The following is a 16,796-nucleotide window of genomic DNA, read 5'->3' as shown; positions in this document are numbered from 1 at the left end:
TTCCCACCATCGATTTCTTGAATATGCACCCCTTCCGCATTGCTGTATGAACTGTGAATGTAGCAATATGCGTCCCCTTAAGACTACTTAGGTTACCAGCAAAGACTGGCCGTTTTTGCAAACTTTTCTCATACATTGTATTACACTATTGTAGTAAATAAACACTTTGGCGTTGACGTCGTTTTAATTATAGGAGACGTTAGACGAATTTACCTGGTCTATTACATGTAAAGAAAGAAGAAACTTTGATGTTTCAGCGGGAAAAGCTTACATGTGATAAAAAGAATATTACATTTGTGTCTTTCCACATTGAATTTATTTAACTCGTTGAATAAAATTGAAAATATTCTCGGCAGAACCTCGCATTTTATTATTTTATTCAACTCGTTTAATAAATTCAATATGAAAAGACAATCATGTAATATTCTCTATACATTAACTTTTGTGCTATCAACCATGCACTGAAAGAAATCTATAAGAAGATCCTTTGAAAGTACAGAGCGCAAACAAGCGAAATAATATCATACTCGGTTTGACCGAGTTTGTCCACGAGAGGTATCCTGTTACGCCCATCGCACTTGCGTAATTTAGAATTATTTTTCGAACAAATAATTTGAATGGACTCTATGATGCTGAAGATCAAAAGCTATGTATGTATAACAACAATTAAGGAGGGTCCCAAAGACGACCTTCTGAAAAGTCGTCCCACACTACCCCTCGACCAAAACCTGCACTATTTACCTACAAACAATCGAGGTTTACATGCTATGCACTTTCAAAAAAAAATGTCCTTACAGACAGTTACATATTAAAGTTTGTAACTGCCAATACTTGACGAGCTGGTACTGGTCAGAAGATCTAGTCTGCCTTTCTGTGGGTTTAAACTATCGTGCGGGAAGGTTGGGATAACGCACGTTTTTCGTGTTATAACATCAGTATAATCCCGAGGGATTGGTTGGTACCCGAGCTCGGTAGCATGAGGGTACCAACGTATCCCGAGAGATTCTGGAGATGAAGTCATTTCCTTTTGAATTATCCGTTTTAGGGCTTAAGGACGTTTACGCTTTTCCACGGAACGCGCAGTATATAAAGAAAGCGTTTTAACAGTACGCGAGCTCGAGAATCTATCTGTTAACACACTTTTTTCTCTTGTTAAAACTACCCCAAAAATTGACAAGAACGTCAGTTTTTGCTTGAATGTACATGTCTACTAGCTGTTGTTAAAAGTTGATTTCAAACATTAATTTAATGTAGGTTTACAAAGTATGTTGTTACCATGAAGTGTTTCCTTATACTGGCATGAAAATACCTCACAGAGGTTTAGATACTGTAAGAATATCACCTGACTGATTCCGTTATTCAAACACAGAGATAATGAACACGTAATGACGCATGGAAATTCCCGAATGATTACGTACGTATTCTCGTTGGCAATTCGGAATTCCTCGGAAGTAAGGAAGCTAAACGCGCACATAAGTTTCCGTTAAACCCGGAAAATGCCGAAACACATTCGGAGAATACGTGTTTTGCCGATTGTCGTCACGGGGCCACTCCTTTGGATACTAGTAGTCAAACTTCTTGAACTCCCATCATGCCGTGCTTAACAACTCATTCGTCACGTGACCAATACTACCAATTTACGATTATCCAACTATTACTGATAGTAATAGAGCGGAAACTAGAACAGCCAATGGAGATCCATTTATTGATATACGAATTTATACTTGTAAGTCAATATGACTAGAAACAACAAAAATGAATATGCGTGAAATGGTGATAATTACTTAAAAAGATTTCATAGTCACTGGAGCTAAACGTTTGTTCAGTAACTATGTTCTTTGAGGTAAGCTATAAGAAACCAATACGGTTCAATTTGGTATGACATAGGCCATGCAGAAGCCATGTCTATGATAATAATGCCATTGAAGTTTTATACGCCAAAAGATTGTTGCAGCACCATTTTTATCTGTTGTACTGAGAACACCAGAATATTAGGGGCTTTCTCCGCGAGCTAACCTCGAATTGATATCAGCTACAACTTCCGGTAAATCAGCTATTGTGTCTATAACGTAATGTGCACCGCTTTTGCGCAATAAGTCTCTGGAAATTTCCAGTCTTCTTTGAATTTCGTCTTCACTTAGAGTTTTCTCGTGCTCGAAACTGTCAACGTCCATGTAATTGCTATAACGCGCCAATCCGACACCCCAGCATCCAGCCTCAAGAGCTTCTCCGACACCGGAAATAGTATCATCAACTTTGACAACCGCTTGGATTGGATGAACGTCCAGCAGATCAAGATTACGATAAACCATGAAAGGTTTCGGTCTTGCACCGTTGGCAACTTCATCACCTGTAATAAAAATTCATATTATTAAATATAATAAAATAATTATTGAAAAGCCTGCTCATGACATGCCACAGTAGTTCGATGCGCTCAAAAAGGTGATGTATATCTCTTTGGTGCTCTCGCCGCAACTTCTTCTTATTATTATCGTTGCATTTGTCTTTATCTGTTTATCTGTTTATGCCCAGACAGAATGAATTTATTCGAAACCCGTTATCAAAATATGGCAAATACATGCATAACACCATGAAACGAATGTCAAAATTCTTCCCGTAGAAACTGTGAAAGACCTTTAGCCAAATGGCTAAAACAGCATCTGACGGTTTATACGTGAATGGTTCTTAATGCCAATTTACCGATGCAGATTTTGTAATATACATCTCATTATTTACGAAACAGACACACAAAAACCCAGTCGTGAAAATATATAGACAAATTACCTGCCACGGTACAATCCGGATGAAACCCTTGCTTTTTAGCGTCCTCTAACAGAACGTCAACCATGGAACGAATAAATCCCGTCGTACTTCCGATTTTCATTCCTGCAAGGAGAAGAACAATCAAAATGATAGACTAATGCATAGCTGTGTTTGATGCAAGAAGTAATACCGGAATATAGTACTAGTTACGTCAAGAAAACTTGCAAAATTGATATCCTTTCGACTACCGCTATCGTACCCCGACGCGCTACCTGAGCCGCCAAATGCAGACTATATTTTTGGGTATTTGCAGTATTTTGGTAAAAATCGTATTTTTTCTCAATTGAAAATAGAAGAAATTACCGAAAATATACTACATTTTTACGCTGCGGTAATTTTTATGTAAAACGGTTGCTACACTATGGTAGTTATGGTCATTGTATGGTTATCGGTATAACTACACTGTGGCACAAGTTATAATTTCTTGTTTCCTGCAATAGTCTACTATGGTATTTATATGCAGATAAAACATACAGTTTATGTTATTTATTAAAATTCACATATTCAAAAGGTCACTGCATCACTGTGGCAGTACGTGCTATTTTGTGTTACTATGTATTAATAAGCTGCGGCACTGTCTTGAGTTTCTCATCTTCTACTTTAAACTACTGTGGTATTCGGGGGAATAAATAATGCCTACAGGGTAATTTTGATCACTAGTATAATCCTTTCGCATAGTAACTTTCTCAGCACTATGGAAGTGCACTTATTTTCATATAATGTGTATAACTACACTATGGCACTGCCTTAAAATTCAAGTTTCTCACAAAAGTCTACTATATTCCTTAGCAATGGGATGAGTAAAACTACACTGTAGTACTTCATTAAAATTCATTCTTCCTGCAAACGTCTACTATGGTACTTATTTCAGATTAAACATACAGTTAATGGTATATTTAGAGGTGTCAGCAAATGTTGTTTCTAGGTATCTTTGGATTTATCAAGTTTATCTTTGAGGTATAAAAGAAGTAGGACTAACGAGGAAGGTTGTTGAACATCTGTTTGAGCCAGTGTATCAACGAAACCATATAGTATTTCTAGACACATTCTACACATCGATCCCTTTGGAACAGGCGTTCCTTGCCAGCTCAATCCATCTTTGTGGGTCTTTTATTATAGGGCAGAAATTCTGGCCATATGATTTAAAACCACAGAAATCAATCCGAAAGAAAGATAATCCGGTTAGAACATTGAACAGAGGACAACATATGACACATCAAACAAAAGATGGAAAGATGGTAGCTACAGTAGAGAAGGATTCAAGGCATGTCTACAACTTGAATACATGTTCCAATCCCGTTCCTAAAGACCAGGATACAGTCGCCAGAAAGCAAGTAAATCCTGAAGTAAAATGGGAGAAGAAGGTATACCCCTGTCTACCCGCTTGTGTCCAATTCAACAAGTACATGGGGGACGTGGAGAGGTAAGATCACCTCCGAATTAGCTACACAGTTCAAAGACCAAGCTTTAGGTGGTGGACCTACTTCCTATGGTTTGCTGCTGACATAGCCCCGATGAACAGCTAAATTATGTACAAAGACATTAGGCCAAGGGTTGAGTACCAAAACTTCCAGATGAGGGTATGTTATTTTTTCTCAGAAGTCTCATGTTTTAATCTTATTATTTCTTAACATTACATGTATCATAAATTAATCTAACTAAGGTAAAAGCCTAAAACTAAAAAATAGATTGTATGTAATATTTAAATCAGATGAAAGAAATATCCTAAAAATATATAATATGAAAACGCATATTGTTATAACTAATTTTAAATAAAAATTGAATCATTTACATCTGGTAGCGGAACAGCTGATTGGAGGTTACTGTTCAAGAATAAGGAAACCCAAACAAACGCAAGTCGTTGGTACCATTGACAGAAAGTTTTCAGACTCACATGGAAATATCTCAATTTAAGGGCGGACAATTGTCGGTTTTGCCTTATGAAGCTAAAGACCGCCGTCGGTCTCCGAACAACAACGTCATCGTTATGTTGTAAGCAGTGTAGTCAATTTACACAGCTATAACAATAATCTTCTTATTAGAAAGTTATATTAATCATATGGGTAGTTTTAATGATTTTATGGTATTATTGAGTCCTTTCTATGTTAAGTGAACGTAATTTCTTATGCTTAATATATATAAACTGGGTCTGAGTCATTGCTGATAACATAACAAGTCGCTCAAGTCCAAAAATATACTCAAATTAACCATCTGGGTCCAATTTCTCGTAACATTTAAGCATGTCAAAAGAGGATGAGTCTGTTACTGAATTATATATTCGACTGCTCATAACAGGTTAATCTTCTTAGAACAGTTTTCCAATGTTTCGAGAAATCAAGCTCTGTGTTATAATTTGATAGGTTTTATTGTTGCTCATTATTACTACATTTTAATAAGAAGTCCCTTCCTTCAATTTAGCTACATAATCGTTGCAAGAATTACCCAGGAAGGTACATGTTAAAACAGAATCACCCCGTAAAATGCCATCAAAATCATATGGGAAATCAACAAAGAAGATATGACTGTCTGACTAGCTGACACTAAGCTGAAGCTGGGGAAAGACACAGACGGTGTCTAAGATTTGTGAGAACATGATGTACATACATATTTTTACTATGTGTCGTGTGTATATGTACGAAAGGTAGAAAGTTTGATTGGTTCATCTTTTAATAATTAATTTTCACATGCAATATACTTCTCTAATATAAGCTGTCTCAAAGAAAAAGGGGTTAAGACCTATGTTTTTGAAATCCAAGAAAGACATTTTAATAAAGTTTGGCTTCTGCTTCCTTTGAATATTCCCTGAACATTTCATGAAGATATTTCAAGTACTTTTAAAGTTACAAGCTATTAAAGTGCAGTGACACCTTTTTTTTCGTGATGCCAAGAACGTCATCGTAACTTCATTACTACGTAACAGTGATTTCATTTTAATAATATGGTATAAAAAAAATCATATAATCGGACATATTAAAATATACACATAACTTAATTATTAAACAGTACTTGTACTACCGATGAAATGTTTATCAGACTGAATATTAGACATTTTGTCTTTCTTTCGTCATTAACAATTCCAATTACTCTAAACCCCCGTTGCACTTAGACGGCTCATGTCTAACATGTTGTTAAAGATCATATTCAGAAAATACATGTTTATATAATATACAGTACAACGTCTCCAGAGCGGCCCTCTCTTAAGCAAAAACCTCTCTATATAAACATCATCAAAATTTCCCTAAGCTGAGATATACTATCAAATTTACCTCTCCAGAACAACAACCGCTAATTAACAGTCAATATTTGTATCTTCCAAAAGCTGTTGCTCTACAGAGGTTGCACTGTAGAATTACGGTTATTGTCTTACGTTGTTGACAAAATTGTTTCATTTAAACGGACTACAGTACAAATTCAACAGAAAACAGGAATTATTTCATGACTTTGAGTGAACTTTTTATGTATCTTTACGTATGCTCAATGTTACCTTTTACGATGATTTGTAAGTAATGCATGATCCTCATCTGTAATAGCTTTTACAACTGTTTTCGTTTAGCTGTAATGTTTGTTATGTTCTGTCAAATGTTTTGTTTGCTCTTAATGTTTTACTTTTATTCTCCTACCGGTTTTCCACGGATCGGACTATAGGTATGACTGTCTTTTATGAAATTTAGTCCATAATACGTTGTTCAGGTTGTGTAGCATTTGGTGTATGATTTTCCTTCCTCCTACCCGTTCAAAGGGGAATTGTCTGTGCTGTATTGTCCTTAATTTTCATTCAGTTGTTAATTTTTATTATTTTCTATCATAAGGTTGTTTGTAAATATAAAAAAAAAATGCTTTTATTGCAATTAACATTTAGTCTCCTACCAGTTATGTCAGCAGATCAGACCATAAGTTTGACTGTCTATTATCAATATACGTTATTCATGTTCATTTAAATTTATACCTTTTCATAATCTGGTTTTTTGTAGTGTATCTGATGCAAGTGCCTAAACAAACCTCAAACAGGCCGAATAACAATTCGTGGTAGTAGTGTCTTTTTCTTTGTTTGTTATGCCTTATTGACTTTCAAACAGATTTTCAAATAACTTCTTTTTTTAATATCATTTTATATAAATGAGAGCGTGTCCCAGTCGGGTATCACAGACGCTTTCCGGTAATCGGGCTGGAGTTAAAGGTTTTATTCTTTCTGGTGGCCGTAGCTCGGTGGTTAGAACGTATTCCTTATAATCGGGAGATTGAGTGTTGGATCCCGGTAGAATCACACATGTCGCCAGGCCATATTGCAATAGCATATAATTGCTATGCTTTGTTGTTCAAAGTATTTCTACCTACACATAGTGTCGATAGGGTAGAATTAATTGCCAAAACCGTGCAAAGACGATTTTACACCTTTGAAGAAAATTGCCAGTCTGACACAGTATCAGAGTAAATAAATGAATAGTTTGTTTTTGTTCGGATTTGATACAAGTGAATGAATGTTTCTCCTACACTACGGACCCGGACTATAAATATAATGAGCATGCACAGTTACACATATGTGGAATACTGAAAACTGTACCGTTTATAAAGCATTCCAGATTTGCTATGCATTATAATGCGTAATGCATGGAGCGCAAAATCAAAATTACCATTGTGAACTTAAGAATAAATAATAATTTTAATGCATTCTTAAATAAAGTTTGAGTTTTAAAGTTGAAAAGTACAATACTTCCATAGTGGATAAATGTACACACGTCTAATATGCTACTGGCAGAAGCGAAGTGTGCATATATATTACCGTTGTGGCAAAAAACGATGATGTGTTCTGTAGAGAATTACCACAGGGCATGTATGTATATTCCATGTGCAATTACAATTCAAAGTATTACTGCCGTAGTGTATAAATGTACACTATTTCAATGTAGAAAATCGTATGTACTAAATAGTGATTGCACATCACAATAGATTACCACAGAGCAGTTTTGTATTTTACTGGAAAAAGTTCAGAATTACCGTAGTGCCACAGTCAAAGTAGTTGGAGAAAAGTCTACAAAACGCATCAGTGGCAGATCTGTGGTTTTCAGACTCCTAGAATGCCGAAGCCGCATTATGCAGACGTAGTAAAATAGCTTTAAATACCATAGCGTAAAAATGAGTAATTAATTAAGTTTTAAAAAATGAGTTTGATAATTACCGCGACGAGCAACCTTCACAACTAATTGGTATTTTGGGAGAGTAATTATCCCTTAATTGCCTGAAAAGGATTATCTTATCAACATTTTGCGATAACAATGATTTTAGAACACTATTGCGCACGAGACGTTTGATTTTGTTTTTTAATTTAGTGGACACCTGATATTTGTTGCGTAATACTATCTACTATGTCATATGAATGACTTTACTTATTAGTTTAACTGATTTCATACCGTTTTGTTAATAACATATTGAAAGTTTACACTTCAGATGAAATTCTGCAAAAAAATAAGAAGCATTCAAATTCCCTCCAGATACAAAGAAAACATAAAAATTCCCGGTAGTCCTACGCTGTACGATGTCGGTAATGTGGACCCTCGTTTTTATGGTACGTTTTAGGCGTCTGCGGTAGTCAGTCGGTGTATGATAGCGGTAATAGCGACCCCCGTTTTTATGGTACGTATTAGTCTGCTATGGTAGCCAAAAGGATATCGGACCACTGTTGAAAACCACACTTGTCCGACATCGACCAGATACATTTTGTATATAATTATTATAATGCATAATGGGTTGCAAGGGAGTATCACAAAATCGTTGACCATAATAAAGACGGAGTGACGGTAATTCTAAACAGACACCTTTACTGACCATATTCTTTCTTCAGTGTATCGACAGCCTGTACAGTTCCAGGAATAAGCTCTGTGTATTTACGCAAGCAGCCCAACTGCAATGGCACAAAGTCTTTAAACATGTTATCTACATCACCTGCAAAGAAACAATGTACTTCATGAAGCCTATGTTTTTCATGATTCAGATAAAAGTAAGCGAGTTGTTTTGTTTTTTATTTTTGTTTTATTGCACTAAAAATGCGTTGCTTCATTTTTAACTGTTCACTCAGTGAGGAACTGCTCACCCGCGAGGCCATCACGTCCTACGATAGAGTGTGTGGTCCTCGTTGCGAGCACGTAGGGCTCAGACGTATTTCATTTGACAGTCAAACTCATAAATTCGTTTAATATAGCAGCGTGTAGATTTTCCTAACTTTGCAATTGCTACACAAAAGCGTTTAAACAAACCTAAAATATATATGAGCCGTGCCATGAGAAAACCAACATATTGGGTTTGCGACCAGCATGGATCCAGACCAGCCTGCGCATCCGCGCAGTCTGGTCAGGATCCATGCTGTTCGCTAACACTTTCTCTAATTGCAATAGGCTTTGAAAGCGAACAGCATGGATCCTGACCAGACTGCACGGATGCATGCTGGTCGCAAAGCCACTATGTTGGTTTTCCCATGGCGCGGCTCATATCAAGAACGAACCTTGATTTGGATCTCGGCCATATACGGACCTCCATCTTTCCCTCACTTCCGGTTGTTCTGTAATGGCTTTTATATGAAGATCTTTCCGTAAACCCATAGGTAAACGAGCCTCTTTCATTGAAATCGGGACCTGCACATGAAATAGGTGTGACGGTTATATCAAAAAAAGATATCTCGAGGATTTTTTTTCAAGAAATACTTTAAATTATCAAATCACTTATCCCCATTCAATGTTCTGACTCCAACAAAATGTTTAATGAATTTCTCTTCATCAAACCAGTTGACACATCTATATATTGACAATTATAAAAATATGTTATAATGACGATCTAATCAATGAATGAAGACATATGTTGATAACAGATTTATCTCTTGTGTGCGTGTATTATAGGTCATAGGCGACTTTCCAGCTTTGATGCTGGAGGAAGACCCCAGGAGCCCCTCTGTGCATTATTTATCACGAGCGGGCACCGGTCTAGAACCACTGACCTTCCGTAAGCCAGCTGAATAACTTTCGCATATGAAGAATTCAACGCCCCGAGTGAGGCTCGAACTACATAGGTGAGGGGCAAGTGATTTGAAGTTAGCGACCTTTACCAGCCTCACTTGTTATGATAAACCCAAGAAAGCATGTACAATTTTGTAATGATACATCATGAAAGCATGTTATGATACACACAGAAAACGTACAATTTTGTTATGATAAACCCATGAATGCATGCAGCCAGGTACAATTTTGTTATGATAAACCCATGAATGCATGCATGTACAATTTTGTTATTCATGTACAAGTTTGTTATGATAAACCCATGAATGCATGCATGTACAATTTTGTTATTCATGTACAAGTTTATTATGATACACCCATGAAAGCATATACAATTTTGTTATGATAAATCCATGAAAGCATGTGCAACTTTGTTATGATAAACCCATGAAAAATATGCAATTTTGTTATCATATTATACCCATTTTCAAATGTGTATCGTTTCATACACTGAATAGAATAAAGCAATCTGTCTTTGCAAAGCATTTAATGATATTGGAGATAGAGTGAATTCTCTTCATTGATTACTCAATATTTCACTTTTTCAAATAAATGTAATTGCAGATAGATCTGATTATACCTTCAATCAGATGCGTGGTCTGTTCTTTTTTTGGGATTAAAATTAACTAAATATATAGGCCTAATTCCAGATTCTTCCTTTCCTTTCAGTTTAAAGTATAATAATTGCAGTTTGCCAAATATCGGAGAGATACATGTGGGAAGCCATACATGTTTCGAAGATGCTACATGGCTAAAACTTTATTCATGTGAAACCCATAAATTTGAGTTACTAGTAGCTCCGGTAGTGGGAAACCTGTACTTTACGGTTTACCGGTACGCATTTTCAATACTCTCTCTTTACCGCCCCACCGCCCCACACCCCTGTTTTTCTTTCTTTTTTTGTTTTTGTTTATTGAATAGATTATTGTTACAATTTATTTTAGTGAATGCAACAAGCACACACTGCCATTTAAAATCCTAGCAGAAAGTGCGTACCAGTAAAGTGCATTGTAGCCCTGATGTTATTACAGTAATATGACAAGTGGCGACTACAAACGGTCTTAGGGTAGCCTTGGTAAACCGAGGTGCACCAGGATATAAAAAAAAGTAAAAACCAGATAAAAAATACCAAAGTCGCTCTCACCATGATCATGTTTCTGCTTTTAACACACAACAAAATTAACGTACCTTATGTTTTTCGAATACTTCCACAAACACTACAGCCGGTGCGATAACATATTTATCGGCTGTTGTTCCACTCCAATCCAAGATGGCTGCCTTCAAACCACCAACATACTTTCGAACGAATCGGAAGTTCTGCGACATTCTAGAAGCGACTTTACTGACCAAGGCTTTCGTCTAGGTTGAAGTTCTAAAACAACAAAAACAAGATTTATACAACTGTATGAAAACGGACACGACTGCTTCCGGAACAACCGGAAACCTTTCCATCTGTGCCGTCTGTTTTGTCTTCATATTGTATGACGTCATTTCCGTTATGATCTTGTTATCGAAGGCATTTAAAAATGTATAAATGCTGACTAAAGTATACTTTCTTCATACGCCAGGCTACATACACATATTACTCTAGCATGGGTCAATTTTGACTGCCAGTTAGACAAAGAAGAAAGTAAAGTTCTGTATATTCGGCAATAAACAACGGTTGACGCGCGGACCAGTAAGAGAGCATAATAACCTCATTTATGACGTCAAATTACCGTGTGACGTCTGGTCCATGAAGCCCAACAGAATTTTATCAAAATATTTAAGCAAACATGTAAGAATGGAAACAATCAATGCCTTGCGGTCCGCCCTCACTGTATGTACGCACGTACTGAGTGTACAATGGACTGAATTGGTTAGGTTATAGTATATTAGGGTTAGGTTAATAGTGATGTATATTCAATGCGTGCGTATTCTCAATACTGGAGAATTAATGCAGATCTTCTTGTGGTTCGTTGTCGAATTCACCACGGTTCATTGTTCAGATGCTTCGATATTAAACCATTCCTGTGCATCTGAACTCTGATCCGTGATAAATTAGACAACAAACCTCTCGGACACCCCTGGATTATTTGTTAAAGACCCACCACAGCCTAGTGACCTACTATTTCTTCACATGACTTTATCATTCTTGTAATACTGGTATAGTACAGCTATATTACAAGATGACAGGTGGACAATTTAGGCCCTCCCTCACAATTTGTTTGTTTGTTTGTTTTGGGTTTAACGCCGTTTTTCAACAGTGTTTCAGTCATGTAACGGCGGGCAGTTAACCTGACAAATGTTCCTGGATTCTGTACCAGTACAAACCTGTTCTCCGCAAGTAACTGCCAACTTCCCCACATGAATCAGAGGTGGAGGACTAATGATTTCAGACACAATGTCGTTTATCAAATAGTCACGGAACATGCGCCCCGCTCGAGGATCGAACTCATGACCCCGCGATCCGTAGACCAACGCTCTACCTACTGAGCTAAGTGGGCGGGCACAATTTAATCTGCAACATTATTCAGCCAATCTATTTTCATTATAGTTTTAAAAAACAAAGATAAATACAAATCTTACACTGTGGAAGCAGTGTTACCTAAATTCAACTAAACACACCATATACTGTGCATACTGCAACACAACAGACATAAAACACATTTTCTTGGCCTAATATATATCTGTCAATTTGCAACTAGATGCGTGTTCATCAGTGTTCATACAGATCATGTATAATTACCATTTAATATACAAAAGACAGTTATTTTGTTGAACGTCTTTATGTAAATTGCACCTAATGACGTAAATTGTGATACCGCAGTGTAAGAGCTTCTAATTTCTTAAATTTGGCCCCTCAAGAAGATAGGAAATTCTTGTGGCATGAGAAAATCCACTGAACCAGTGTGCAAATATATACTTCAGTTTTAAAGTTAAATTGCGTAACACTAGATCAAGCTACACACCTGTAACAGCAACACGGATCAATAATATACGTTGTTCTCAACTGGACGACGATATTTAATGTTAAGCAAAAAAAAAAAGTTTAAAGTCTTACCATATGTATCTTATCCTCCACTTATGCACAAACATAAATATTGTTTCATTAGGTTGTATTACATGTAATTCACAAAGAGTCCTTGACTTTCGTACTTTAGAATAACAACGCACGATCACGTGCGGCTGTAGTCACGAACGGTGGTTGTATCGGAAATCAATCTTGCGTTGGTGCATCAGTAGCGAGGAAATGACATTATACTGGTAAACGGGTGTCAATATTGCAAAACTGGTTATTTTTACATGATAGAAACCAAGAGCAACTGTGGTTAGAGCAAAATAATGCACCCAAACCAACTAGGAATTGTGGAATCGTGAAAAATAATGCATTCGTCCTAACGAGTAGCCCTAGCTGCGAATACACAAGACCCGGCGAGCAACTGTGGATTCGTAAAAAATATTATACAACACCCGACGAGCAACTGGATTCGTGAAAAATAATACACAAGACCCGACGAGCAACTGTGGAATCGTGAAAAATAGCACACGAGTCGGAACCCTAGGGAAATCCACAGTTGCTGGCGGTTTCTGTGACCTGCATCATTTTTTTGTATTTGTTTTGTTCAATACATTGTAAAGAAATGTCATTTTAAAAATAAAACAAAACAAAAATACCTTAATATTTTAAAGCCCTGAAGCCTGGACAATAAAAAAATCATTTCAATTCATTGGTAAATCTACTCGCTGTTTGATTTATAATAATACGAAAGTATTTTTTTTTGTTGTTGTTGATTTAACGTCGTACTGACACATGATAGGTCATATGGCGACTTTTCAGCTTTCATGGTAGAGGAAGACCCTAGGTGCCACTCTGTGCATTATTTCATCACGAGCGGGCACCTGGGTAGAACCACCGACCTTCCGTAAGCCAGCTGGATGGCTTCATCACATGAAGAATTCAACGCTCCGAGTGAGGCTCTTCTCTCGAACCCACATCGATGAGGGGCAAGTGATTTGAAGTCAGCGACCTTAACCACTCGGCCACGGAGGCCCCCACGAAAGTAAAAGTGTTACTGCATATGCAGTACTAAAAAGTTTGATAATGAACTCAGTTTTTCGTGATGTGTCAATGTAGTTGACGGGACGAGTATCACTGCTCCTGATTTCCTGTATATTTTATTGTGTTACAGTTTTTCAATGATTCTGTATGTGATATAGATGTGTTAAAGACAGAAGTAGAATATTTGGATTGTGGCATATTAATTTACATTAATTGTATACGAATATGTTATATGAGGCACTGTTTTTATCTATCATTACAAAGGCTTCCGTAAATGTAAAAAAAAATAAATAACAAATTTAAAATCAAGAAAAAAAGTAAGAAATGTTAAACAAGCGAATTATATAAAGAAAATGAATGAAACTTCGTTTATTTATTATAAACAAAGGTAAGCATTTCGTCTATTTCCAAAAATCTTTGAAAATGCACCTTTAAAGTGTTTAATCACAAGCAGGAACACTTTAGGGCATAATTACAGTTTTATTTTAAAATAAAGTGTTTACACTATTTTCTTTTCATGACGAATCCTTGAACTTTTCGTATCAAATGCTGTAAACATGTAGCAATGTGTAAATAGTTAAAACTGTGAACTTTCTTGTATATAGGGCTACACTGGTGGGATAGTGTACAAAAAAAGCCCTTTATATTTATTCCTCATATTTTTAGTGGCATGCTTAATTATAAAACACGAATATGCTCTTAATTGACGAATGGCTACGCAGTTTAAATCAATTAGATAAATACATGAAAATTGTCATAAATGTCCTGTTTTGGTTTTTAGTATTACTCACTTGTACTGCAAATAAGGGGAGATAATTTTAGTATGGGTTGGAAGATATGATACAGTCATATCTCAAGTTAAGCTACATCTACAGCCTGAATAATCTCATTATATGGCAAAGGTGCAAGTCATGTGTCACGAAGTGCAAAGGGTAAAAAAAAAACTACCGTATGGTTAAAAATGAAATACATTAAATCCAGACGCTCAGCAAATAGACTCAAGTTCGAATTCGTTACCTGGATGAGGCGACTGTTTTCCACAACGACTGACAAAGTTCATTGCGTCTAGTATATATGCATTATTTTTTGTTCATGTAAGAAAGCGGAGAACAAACCCGTTGTTTCTTAAATTGAAATTAAGAGTGTTCCTGGGAGGGCGGCAGTGATGGTGGGAGGGGAGGGAGGGAGAGAGAGGTGGCAAGATTGTATTCACGGAAAATGCAAAGTTATAAAGTCATAATCAAACGCATGAGATTTTATTTTAAAGAATTATAGCGCTGATGTATATGATTTTGTAATTCAGATGTGTATATTAAAGCAATAACACGTGCTATATTACAGTTAAATTTGTCAGCTTGAGAACACAACTGGTATTTGACTGAACAAACGACGTACGTAAAGAATGTTGCTACGTGGTGTCGCCAAGCGTTCCACTATCTGATGTTCAAATTACAGATTGACCTTTAATAGAACATTAAGTAATTACTACAAAAAATATTTTAGAAAGTTAATTTGTTTCGCTGACCAGTAGGAAAGTCACTTGACTGGGATTACTTGCACAGTTCATCCAAACTTGTTGCACGCATCAAGAACACTGTGTCACCGTCCATTCAATAAAAATATTCATTTAAATAATGCAAAAGTAGTACAACAATATGGTGGCATACTTCTGCATACGATAAACATAAAGTTTTCATGAAAATTTTATGAACTTTCGCGAAAAAAAAAACAATACTTTTCGCGAAAAAACTGAATAATTTTTCATGAAAGTAGGAGAAAGTTTTCGTGAAAATATTATCTTGTTAACGCGAGAATGTGTCAAAATAGTACCCTGAACTGCATAAAGATAACCCAATAGTCCCCTCTACGGAATCAAGTGTGTGCAAATCCCCAACCAACACTCCTAAGGGTGTCTTAAACTTATCGATATTTAATTATAACATTCATATGGGTTACAAAATCAACTTATTTTTAACTCCCTTTATTATTTCTGTTCATTCCGTATCTGTTATCATATGCAATAGTTGGCACTATCGTGATTTTTTTCCATTTAGGACAATAGATTCTTTTCGTGAAAAGTTTTTAAATTTTCACGTAAACTGTACGAAATTTCGCGAAAACTGTCTGCTTAAGTGAATGCAGAAATATGCCACCATAATACAACAAATCATATTTCATTGCATCACTTAATCATAAACGAATTAAGGTTTATAATTGATGGGATCGTTATTGATCCATGCATCAACTCTAATGAAAAAATAGCAGATTCTGAATGAATCATATAAGGGCCTCAATGTGCAAACTGTTTGAGACAATTTCCATTGAGAAATATTTATTATAAAAGAATATGTAAAGTAAATTTAAGTGTACCTGTATTCCTTTGAAATATTATTTTTAGAAAAATAGCAGAAAAAAATAGCACTTATATGTCGACTTTAAGCAATAGCTATGACTATGTACAACTTCTCTCTATTTGATAATGTTAGCGTTATCTCCAAGGATGTAGTATGGGTTGTGCAAATCCATCTGTCTTTCCTGTCAAAATGTCCTTTTATTTGTGGTAGTGGACCGTAATATCAATGAGAATGTTTTCTTTCGGCATATGATATTTTATTTCGTTCTACTCGGCTTTTTCTCCATAGCAACCAGAGAATACTCAAATCGCATACAACGACAACATATTCGTTCTGAAATTCCCGAATTAAGGTTCCACTTCTTAAATAGAAATGATTAATTATTTATTTTTTTTTTTGTCTGTTTATACTTTTTATATAAAATAAAATGTTTTAAAATAGGCTCATTATATATACACCCATATCTATACCCCTTACTTATTTATTATTATTTTTTTTGTATTTTGCATCCAGTTTCTTTTTGCTGCGATCCTA

The 16,796-nt window shown here is 35.9% G+C and overlaps 1 protein-coding gene across 2 annotated transcripts; it reads right to left on the bottom strand.

Annotated features, from left to right (window-relative positions):
* Positions 1–1,686: 1,686 nt before the first annotated feature.
* Positions 1,687–16,357, bottom strand: LOC123539498 (phosphonoacetaldehyde hydrolase-like). 2 transcript variants are annotated; one of them, XM_045324145.2, is made up of 6 exons: positions 16,279–16,357; positions 11,055–11,238; positions 9,320–9,449; positions 8,647–8,763; positions 2,785–2,886; positions 1,687–2,350 (listed from the first exon to the last, which is right to left on the bottom strand). In XM_045324145.2, exons 2-6 carry the CDS (start codon positions 11,190–11,192, stop codon positions 1,992–1,994), a joined length of 846 nt encoding a protein of 281 aa, XP_045180080.1. In that variant the 5' UTR covers positions 11,193–11,238; positions 16,279–16,357; the 3' UTR covers positions 1,687–1,991. The 2 variants fall into 2 exon arrangements, with proteins under 2 accessions (XP_045180080.1, XP_045180079.1); XM_045324144.2 differs by lacking the exon at positions 16,279–16,357 and adding an exon at positions 12,910–13,064.
* Between the last annotated feature and the right edge of the window lie 439 nt (positions 16,358–16,796).

This window comes from Mercenaria mercenaria, chromosome 18 (assembly GCF_021730395.1).
Source record: "Mercenaria mercenaria strain notata chromosome 18, MADL_Memer_1, whole genome shotgun sequence".
In the NCBI taxonomy this organism is placed as follows: Eukaryota; Metazoa; Mollusca; class Bivalvia; order Venerida; family Veneridae; genus Mercenaria; species Mercenaria mercenaria.
This window is presented reverse-complemented; position numbering and strand designations above follow the sequence as displayed.